Raw genomic sequence first — 10,987 nt, forward strand, 5'->3', positions numbered from 1 at the left:
CCAGATGGGGTTTTATTAGAGATCCTTTATTTATTTTCCAGGCATAAAAAGGAGGCTGTCCACATGTTAATGGGTTCAAAAGTCCATTTAAATGCTCTTCTTAGCCCCAGTGCTAGCCAGGAGAGTTCAAAGTTGTTCAGACCTTCGGTGATCTCTTAACAGAGAACGCCATGGTAAGACAGACATGATACAAAAGCTAAAATGCCATCTGGGTTTTTATAGTCACGCGATACAGTGCCTTAATGGATAGTCAGACAAAGGAACTAAAGAAGTATCTAGTGTCAAACCTTGCTTCTTTGAGGTAGAACAAAACCGGTTTTATTCAAACGACACTATAAAAGAACTGTCAATATTGCACACCGTATTAAAGAAATGACTTGCTAAACCCTGCAACATACCCTGCTTGTACCTAGCATCGCTGGCGCCGCGACAACGGAGGCCGTCGCTCCCTGACATGAAAGCTAAGCGACAGCTTAAAGGCTGCCACGTTCACATTGGTGTGGAAACCTTGGTCTGGTCTTGTGGTAACCCACTAGGAAGCGGGGGGGGGGGGGGGGTGACAGGGAGGACATGTTGACAGGGTTATCTGAGGCCTGCCGACCTAGTGATGCTTCTGCAGTACCCTACTGAGAGCCTACTAAGTGCCTCCTGGGTCATGGTCATACAGCACCCATACAAAGCACCATGTATTCCTTGAAAGAGCTGACAGATTATAGCACTGGTGTGCTCCTGTCAGTACTTACCCTGAAGAATCCGAGCTGGGACTGTCTTATGAGTCTAACACAGACCACAAGGCCCTAACAGCTTAATGTGCAAAATACGTATTCCACCCAGTATGTTCTTCTTCTTGAGCAATGCCGCTACAGGCTGTTCACTCAGGAAATGGAAACGTTGGAATGGAACGGACTCCTTTCGTAAAAGGTGGTTCATAGTGAGCAATGACTTCCTGCATGATAAACTTTCCATCTGCTGCTAGAACAAACAGAAAGAACTTCCTAAATTGGTTTCAAATTTGAAATTTGGATTTTCCTGCTTGCAGACACCACTCCTTTTCACAATGTTGTAAACAACCTGCTACACATATGGTGCCTTTTTGGGTGGGCCACAATTCCTCCTGCGACGTAAAACGTTTTAGAAGAAGCTTATCTCCATCTGCACCTGTACATTTTGTATACTGAGGGTTGAATCATTTCTGAAGAACAAGGCTAGTCCACCCTGACACTCCCCAACCGGAGTGAGTCAGACCAAACAGAGGACAGCCCCAAATACCCTCTCCCTCAGGCGCTGCTCTGGGCATACCCGTCCGCACACTCACACATGCTGTGAGTCACGAGGCTGACCGCACTGCTGGCTGGTGGGAAACGACCCCTGGCCCCTCCCACAACAAAATTTGTTTACACCATTGCCCAGACAACGGCAGGAATGATGAGTGACCGAGAGAAAGACAGACCCTGGGTTGGAGCAGGTCCAACATTTCTTCTACTCTACAGAACGGTTGTTTAGATTTACTGATTATACAATGACTTGTGGTTTTGGCACAGTACAACACCACAAGTCAGTATTTTAAGCAATATGTGTATACCCTCTTAGATATCAGTAGAAAGTAATATATACATCTATTAGTTGTTATCTTAGGGCAGGGATACTTGTACATGACTACGTTTTTACTTTCTTATCAGTGCCCTAGCTTGATGAATCTTCAGAAGAGAAACATTATTAAATACCTGGAATTCCAGGTCCGTTTTGTTTCCATGAGAACCAAACAAAGTGTGGTGAAATTTCATACGTATGAGTAACTTACAGCCGGCTTTCCTGCGTAATTACGCAAGCTGTCTCGTGGAGATATATTGGGAACCCTCTGTCTGTCACCGAGGGGGCACTCCCTGACGTAGCGACGCGCGCTGGGCGTTGTCTTTCCATAATGAGAAACTTTATAACAGCAGCGCAAGCCCTGGCATCAATTTAGTGAGCAGGACTTCAGACAGAGAGAGGGACTACACTAGGACTGCGTTGTGGAACTTAGTTTTGACCGTTCTGCTTGAACCTTTTTGGCTGTGTGTGGAATAACAATCACTCGTAAGTAAGTAAGCATAAGTCCTTGTTGTGTACGAAATGTTTATGCAAGATAATATAACTGCCATGCATACAATCTGTGGTTTAGTAGCCTATACATATGCATGCAATATGTGGTGCTGACTGCTAAAATGAACCGGGCTGTAGTCAATTGACTACAACAACTCGTTCGGTTGAGCGACTGCGAGCCGCTCACGCTACAGGCTACTATAAATCCGAAAGAATAACATTGCATTATTGCTGTTAAGTTATTCCTATACCATCATTGCATTGACGACCTACAAAATTAACATGACACTGGATTATTTTAAAGAAGTGCATTAACTTTTAACCTGCAGAACCACGATTCGATATGCTTGTTTGTTTTAACCTCTGATTATACAGGGATGGGCGTTGAGCTAAAAAACAGTGCCTTGTTATTTCTGTGATTTCCAAAGTCATGGTTTTGGGGGGGTAAATTGGCCCATTATTTGTCAAATGTAGGCTGTGTTTAATTTATGCTTATTTTAGCGCATAGATTATATAGCCTAAATATAATCACATTTTCCGTTATGGAAAGAAATCGCATATTTTCAGAACAATTTTAGACATTACAAGACCACTACAAGTTAATACAGGCTGGACATAAACACTTTTACTTTTAGAACTGTCGTATCTGAGTGGCATTCCACGGTCCAGATAAGATTTCGCAAACGGCGCTGCAGCGTGTTTGGGAGTGGGTACTACAACGACACACCCATGTCCCACTAATCTGACACATTGACTCTGCTCTTCATTTATGTCCAGCTACTCTTGAAAGATGCTGCTGTTACTATTCGGAATCATCATCCTGCACGTTGCAGCCCTGGTTCTGCTGTTCGTGTCAACAATTGTCAGCGTGAGTAAATCATGTAATCAATGTAGACATTGAGGCTTATCTCTTATCTCGCGATGTACACATTTACACAATATGTCAAACATCACACATACCTGGATTTCAAATGAAACAACAACATGCGTTTCAATCTCATTTTAAAGTTGACATTTCTCGTTTTCCTAAACTGTGCGTACTCTTTGTTAAAGGTTTGGACAACTGAGAACACGTACACCTCAGACTTGTGGACTAACTGCACTACTTTCAATGGCAGATACCACTGTGACCCTGCATCTAGCGGAGGTAAGATGGTGACCCTGGGTCCTGTTCCCAATGTTCCCCTGGCATTCTCTCCAGTATCTGTGAATGGTGGTGGTCTTGTCTGAAAGCATAAACACTCAGGAAAAGCCCATTCTGGCCCATATTGTATTCTCACATTCGACTTACGGTACAGTAACCGCCGTCTATGTTGAGCAAGCCGTCGAACATCGAGCACAGACGTAGAGGAGGGCCTGCACTTTGGTACACGGCTGCCCCAATGCTACTCTCCTGTTTACCACGCTCTGGTGGGCGTGTCTCGAGTGCTGCGTCGCTAGGCTGCCATCTAGGGTTGAGAATGTGAACCTGCAAGTGAGAGCTCTCATTTCATAGGCTGCCCCTGTATAAATAGTCATGGTGTGATGTCCATATTCAGGCCCTGTGTTGTGGAGTCCGGAGTGGAGGGAAAGAGGTTTAGGGAGGTACCGGGTGGGGCGCCGCTGGGTATTTAAAGTGATGTATGTGCGTGTGTGTGTGTATGCTTATATGCATGCATGCGTGCTTGTGTGTGTCTGTGCACATGCAGGGAGGCCTTGGACCACCTTACGCAGGACATGGTGTGCTGACAGCCCCAGCCACACCCATGTATCAGATTGTACGCACCGACAGTTCGTTAGCAGAACGAGAGAGAGGGGGAGAGAGAGAGAGAGAGAGAGAGAGAGAGAGAGAGAGAGAGAGAGAGAGAGAGAGAGAGAGAGAGAGAGAGAGAGAGAGAGAGAGAGAGAGAGAGAGAGAGAGAGAGAGAGAAAGAGAGAGAGAGAGAGAGAGAGTGTGAGAGAGAGAGAGCAGCTGTGGACACTGAGACAGATTTAGATCCCGGCCTAACTGCTTGGATGGTGAGAGAAACCAGGCAGCAGCTCACTGTGTCGTTATGTCACCATCCAGGCCCTGTTCCTGAGCTATGTGTGTCTACAACATAACGAAGAATGAACTTTGAAAAAAAATGTTTCATATTCACTCAGATGAAAATCTATAATACACTCCTGGTGCTAAATGAACACTGACATTTGCTTTGTAACCTACATTTACATTTAGCAGACGCTCTTATCCAGAGCGACTTACAGTAAGTACAGGGACATTCCCCCCGAGGCAAGTAGGGTGAAGTGCCTTGCCCAAGGACACAACATCATTTTGCACAGCCGGGAATCAAACCGGTAACCTTCAGATTACTAGCCCGACTCCCTAACCGCTCAGCCACCTGTCTTAATCGGTCTTTCATAACAATAATCGTAAGAGCGTGTACGATTGTCAAACGCTAATCTTGTTCAGAAGTTAGCCCGGTCCAAGCAGTGCAGGAGGTTTTTCAGCCCCGGCTGCAGACTTATCAGGCTGTAACCGGTGCATGCTTGGCGATGATGTCATGTGTCTAGAATGAGTGGTCCAGGCCAGGCCAGAGCCGTGTGTTGTGTCACTGAGACAGGGCCGGTTTGTTTGCCTCGCTCTCATTACACCTCTGACGCACCCTGTGTTCAAGAACGTGCGCTGGCATCAGCGCCGTGGAAGAGAGGGGAGGAGGGGAAGGTTGGGGCGTTTGGTGGCCACGCGGAGCGCCACGCCTCATGTTCTCGGGTTGGCAGCCGCGCTACGCTCACACCACGCCCCCTACCATGAGGGGCGCAGAACTGGGCCCATGTACGTCTGGACTCTATGTACAGGCTGGTTGGACTCAGTATTGACTCTATGTACAGGCTGGTTGGACTCAGTATTGACTCTATGTACAGGCTGGTTGGACTCAGTATTGACTCTATGTACAGGCTGGTTGGACTCAGTATTGACTCTATGTACAGGCTGGTTGGACTCAGTATTGACTCTATGTACAGGCTGGTTAGACTCACAGGGTGTGTCAGAGCCCTGGAGGTCTAACCCTTGTTGTTTTGAGGTTGGTTGCTTTGCAGAGTTTGCTTACGGCAGCAGCTCTCCTGGGAATTTACTCCCGAAACATATTTCATGACAATCTTCCATCCAATGGTTTCGTTGATGCTTCGGTTCAAAGGTCGCAGCCTGCTCTGACCCATGTGCGTGGATGAAGCCGTTCACTCGAGCCACGCGATTATGACTCATCGCACCGCCCAAACAAACAGCTGCGTTTTGCTGTAAGAACCCACTCTACTGGAAACCACAGTGTTGACACTGTGACTCACCAGAGAAGATGCTACGCAGACAGAACCAGCAGGAAACAATCCTTCATCTTCCTGTTCCACATACTGTATCTGCAGAATGGTGGCTTTGCAGTATATAAATATGGAATGCGGGTCATTGTACCATTGTGTGTGTATAGACTCTGCAGCAAGGATTAACTGCAAAGAGTTGGACGCTCCAGTCCGTTAACTGAGATATTTCGGGCACAGAACTTTCTACGTCAAAACCAGGAAATGGCCCGTGTGACATATGCGCTGCCAGTTTGCCGACAGGAAGGAAGAGAGCGCGTCTGTTTATCTCCCGACACAGATGTGAGAAGGTATTTATAGGTGAGCATATAACTAATGCCAAATCAAGAGAAGGCATTTTAGAGTATTGTATAACAATGGATTCCTGTATGACATCCACTTGATGTTACATCCTTTTGACAGGACATTGGTGACTGTTTCTGGTCTGGACCAAGGCTACTGCCTGTAGATTTGGGCTTGGTGGTCGAGTCAGATTTCCCTGGATGGGCGTTTTGTCTGGGGAATGACTGAACCCATTAAATCAAGCAGTTGTTTTTCAGGATACGATTTATCTCTGTCTCCAGGAAAAACGATGATTGTTTCATAACTGGATGTTGACCGAACATGTAATAAATAATAATAGGGGTATTTATAGTACACAGTGCTTCTGGTCTTCTTATCTAACCTGTGAACAATCCTGCTAATCTCCGGAAGCCTCAGTAATAACAATAACAACTCCTATGATGATTTACATCACTGGAGCTTGACCAAAGTCACAGACACCTGTTAGGGGGATGTGAGAATCTATTCGACTCAAAAGCAGAGACCACGCCTGTCTGGTAAGTGTTGGTTGGCTGACCTTATGAGCCCGCCATGGTGGCAGGTGTGTTTTCAACCTAAGCAGATGAGCTCTAGAGAATCCCCAGAATCCCCCCCCCCTCCCCCCCTTCCCACACACACACACACACATACACAACTCCATTCCGTGCAGACAAGAAATAGACCCACTTCTAAATCCTGGGATTCCAAGGCTGCCAAGCCCCCCCACCCCCCTCCCCCACAACCCCTTCGTAGAGATACGAGAGCAGGGACACTCTGCCCATCAGTCCAGGTGACTGAAGGGTTAACCTGGCCTTGAGGGGAGGCGGGGGGCAGAGCAGAGGAGAGGAGGGAGGAGAGGATGGAGGGAGGAATAGAAGAGGAGAGGATCAATATTTTAGACAGAGTGTCTGAGGGTTCTGTAGACTCGCAATTCTGCTTTCAGGAACAGGATACCTTGGCACCATTACGGCGGATCCATTAAGGCTTCCAGGAAGAACAGGCCCCAGTGTGCCCCAATTTTCCGAGCTGCAGGTCCTCCCAGGTCATTTTAGTCAAACTCGCCGGGACAGAGACCTGGAGGACTGGCTGCTTGGAAAGTGACCTTGTCACAACCAAACAGATTTTGTTACTGGGTAAAATGTCATTACCAAGGCTGAATTGTTGTTGCATTTGTAAAACAATTGTTTCCCCTCTCTCTCTCTCTCTCTCTCTCTCTCTCTCTCTCTCTCTCTCTCTCTCTCTCTCTCTCTCTCTCTCTCTCTCTCTCTCTCTCTCTCTCTCTCTCTCTCTCTCTCTCTCTCTCTCTCTCTCTCTCTCTCTCTCTCTCTCTCATTCTATCTCTCAGAGTGGATCCAGGCAGTTCAGGCCCTGATGATCCTGTCCATCATCTTCAGCCTCCTGTCTCTCTTCATGTTCTTCTGCCAGCTCTTCACCCTGCAGAAGGGCGGACGCTTCTTCCTTACCGGAATCTTCCAGATCCTGGCCAGTGAGTAAATGGCTATCTGCTGCCACGGCAACCACCCAAACACACAGAGACATCTTTGTTGTCGTCCAAGGGTATCAGATCAAACTATTTCCCAGCCCAGAGTACAAACACGCACACACACACACGTACAAGACAATTAGACAGCGTGGCATCAATTGAGGAATTGTGAGGCTGTGAGTTTTGTGTGTGCGTGAGAGCTTATTCTGGCTTGTCCTGGTGAAGGCGTGAAGGGACTGTCAGGCTGCTGTGCCCTCCACACCCCAGACAGGCGCTGCCGACAGGGGAAACCTGAGGGAGGGCAGAGCACAAAGACTCGCACAAAGCCGCTCCAGCTCAAATGTCAGGACGGCAGGGCCGCGTTGGCGCCATGCCAGTGTTCAAATGCCCCCCCCCCCCCCCCCCCCCCCGGCCTCCCGACCTCCTACCCCATAGAGACGATGGTTCATCCTAGGACAAACAATACAGAACAGACAACTCATAATGACACGGGGGGAATTTGATCTCAGGTCACAAACAGCGGATGATTTGATGTTCTATTTTCTCTCCTCTCCTCACCTCACCTCTCTTCCTACTCCTCCTCTCCTCCTCTCTTCTCCTCTCCTCTGTTCTCCTCTCCCCCAGGCTTGTTTGTGATGAGCGGGGCCATCATCTACACGGTGATGAATCCAGAGTGGGTGCCCGAGACCTCCTCCTTCGGCTTCTCCTACATCCTGGCCTGGGTGGCGTTCCCCCTGGCCTTCATCAGCGGACTCATCTACGTCATCTTGAGAAAGCGAGAATGAGACCCTCCGCCCCCCCCACCCCCCTCTCCCCGCCCCCCCCCCCCCCCCCCCAGAAGAATAGCCGCCCCCCCCCCCCACTGGTGTCCCTCCACACGGGCAAGACCCACCCTGATCCCACTGACTGACACAACACAGCCACGCAAAACCCACACGGAAACAATCCACAGTGTCTGAATTTGAAGATGTATATAGTATCTATGGTTTAAAACCTATTTATAACACTTTTTACATACGTGTACATAGTATTGTTGTGTTGCTCTGTCAATGGAGATACTCAAGCTTGTTTTGTTTCAGCTGATAAAGTGCCTAAGTATTTGTTTGTAATGACAGAATATTAGACGTTCGATTTTAATCTGTTTTGGTAAGCTAACAATGGATTGGTAGAAACAAATATATGTTTTTGAAGTATTTTAATCAAAGTGCATGTATAAAATAGAAAGCTAGGACGTGTTTGTATTACCGAGCTTGCTTTACAAATGGAAGACAGACGACAACCAAAGAGGTTTCAATCTAACCACTCAACCCGGGCTCTGTTTGTGAAATGACAAGTTTTAGCTTTTTTATTTTCATTATTTTTGTATTTCTTAATTTCAAAAGATGGTGCTATGTATTTACCATTCCTATTACTGATAGCAATCATTTAGCGTCATTATGCGGTCGTTAAAAAACCTAAGTTCTGTCATGAAGTAACATAACTTGAGTCAGTGACACGGTAGAAGAGGTAGACTTGACTGTAATGTGCCGATCCACATCTTCATTGAAAGAGACGCCAAACTTTACTTGGGCTTGTTGGTCTCCAGACATTGCAAATATACAATCTGAAACCAAATTATCTTAAGGAATCATCAGAATGGTCAGGATCGAACCCAAACGTGTCGAACTATGACTTATAGGGGGGATGATAACCACACACCATCCGGGATTGTCTGCCCACTCGGAACTACTGTCACTCATCACCATGGTGACGGTGACAGGGTCCTGTTTGGGCTGGATGCACAGTCATGGTAAACATTGCGTGCCGTCTCCAAGAACACTAAAGACAGCTGGGGTATCACTGCCCTAGCTACACTGATGTTGGCTTCCATACTGCTTAACATAACTACCAGAGACCTCACATACAGTCGAACCGCCCTGACTGACGGGAAAACGGAAGGAAAAGACAAGCAGGGTGCAGTTTTGTTACAAAATTGTCTGTTTCACATACTTGAAGTTTGACTTGCTGCGGCCACTGCCCACTGAAATGCAGAATTTTAATTTCTTTTTTTTTGTTGGTAAATACTTCTATTGATGTCATGTTAGTAATATCACGTCTATGACAGTCCAGTATGAATTCAATAAAACCACCAAAGCTCCTAAATTTGGCTTGTGTCTACTCACAGTGTGTGATCGTGTAATCCTAGGCATTTAGCGAGAGTTCACATTAACACTGTGCTGTGCTACAATAAACGTTCTTGTACATGAAAGGACACTGCGGTTGTCATGCCTTCTCGGAGTCCTTGCCCGTTGGCTAATAGTCTTCCACCCAGGTGTCTGAAGGTCGGTACTTACCCAGTGTGTCCGTGGTTTGTGACGGATACAGCAGCTATGTGACCAGAGTCACAGGCCATGGCCTCAGCCGTGACAGGGCCATCAGTTCACAGTCCTTGCGATCCTACTGCTAGTGTGACACTTTCATCCCTGGACGCCACTCGTACACTGCTGGTGGCATTTAGCTGGCGACTGTTTACGTCTCCCATGAGATGAATAGCTTAGATGTAAGAGGTGTAATAACCTAGACACATATTTACTGTATCTGTCTACTTGCTGTTCTCTGTTTCACAGTCTTGCCTGGGGACTAATACTGTATGTACAAAAACTGAGCTCGAAGAGACCTCTGCGTCTTTAAAAGAAGACTTCTCTCTGTACCAAAGCTTTGCTCGTTTTAACCAATAAAGTTTCAAATCATGCCTCTGGATCTCTTTTGTTCCTTTTAACTGCTGATTGGTTTGCAACTACAGAAATTGCCAAGATGATTTCTGCAAAGGGGGTTGGAGTCTCAAACAAAATCAAACTCGGCATCATTGCATGAACGTGACAAAGCAGAATAATACACTCAGAAACTCATTAAATGAATGTAAACCATGTTTTGAATGATATTGTTTTACATTTAAAAGCATCTGGTTTACATTTGATTTGCAACTCAAATACAAGTATTTGTAGGCCTGTAAAGTTTTTAGGCCTGGTGATACAGAAACAGGAAAACATTTCAAAAACGATTTTGTCACATTCTCACATAGAAATGACTGTTCAGAAGCAACTCACTGGAAATAAATCCATAAAAGAGGACTCCACTGGAAGGCTGGAATCTTGCTGCGAGTCTGAAAGGTCACACTGACCCACTGTCTCTCCTCCAAACATATTTGAAATCGCTCTGGGTGAAACGAGGTCACTGCATTTTACAGTCATCCCAAGTGTTGAGCACCATCTTGTGGCAAAAGATGCTCATAACAGTACAAATACCTTGTTTTTTACATTGTTGAGCAGGGGTAGACTACCACCTTGTGGTGAGCTGTGAGTATTACTGTATTTAGCCATTTTCTTGGAACTAATGCGTTTTGGTGACTAGACATGCTAAGGCGGAGAAGGGGAGGATTTACCAAATCTCTCCCCTGAGATTCACAGATCATTTTGTCTTATTGAAGTGCGTTAGAGGTCATTAACTCAGCTAGTGATCATTAGACTGACTGGAGCAGTGTGTGTGGGGGAGAAGCCCAGTCATTTGCATGAATGTGTGCTGTAAACCTCGCTAATGGCATCAGCGATGTTGCTTATGGGACCGCCTCCATCAGCCCCCCGTCAGACTAATGAACGCTCCTACTCTGTTGTCTCATTATGGAGGGTTTATGGCCTGACTCCCGCTCTCTCCTCCCCCCCCCCCCCCACACACACACACACAAACAACACACGCACAGATGCATGACTATACTGGATGGTTTGAGACAGATGAAAGGGGAAGTTGGGGGAGAGC

The 10,987-nt window shown here is 46.6% G+C and overlaps 1 protein-coding gene across 2 annotated transcripts; it reads left to right on the plus strand.

The window, feature by feature from the left end:
- Positions 1–1,945: 1,945 nt before the first annotated feature.
- On the plus strand, positions 1,946–9,341 carry pmp22b (peripheral myelin protein 22b). Of its 2 annotated transcripts, none has more exons than XM_062474549.1 (5): positions 1,946–2,076; positions 2,860–2,950; positions 3,136–3,229; positions 7,058–7,198; positions 7,820–9,341. In XM_062474549.1, the coding sequence occupies exons 2-5, from the start codon at positions 2,873–2,875 to the stop codon at positions 7,978–7,980; spliced, it is 474 nt and encodes a 157-aa protein (XP_062330533.1). In that variant the 5' UTR covers positions 1,946–2,076; positions 2,860–2,872; the 3' UTR covers positions 7,981–9,341. The 2 variants fall into 2 exon arrangements, with proteins under 2 accessions (XP_062330533.1, XP_062330532.1); XM_062474548.1 differs by having other exon boundaries at positions 1,951–2,080.
- The last annotated feature ends 1,646 nt before the right edge of the window (positions 9,342–10,987 follow it).

The sequence above is a fragment of the Osmerus eperlanus genome, chromosome 12 (genome assembly GCF_963692335.1).
Source record: "Osmerus eperlanus chromosome 12, fOsmEpe2.1, whole genome shotgun sequence".
In the NCBI taxonomy this organism is placed as follows: Eukaryota; Metazoa; Chordata; class Actinopteri; order Osmeriformes; family Osmeridae; genus Osmerus; species Osmerus eperlanus.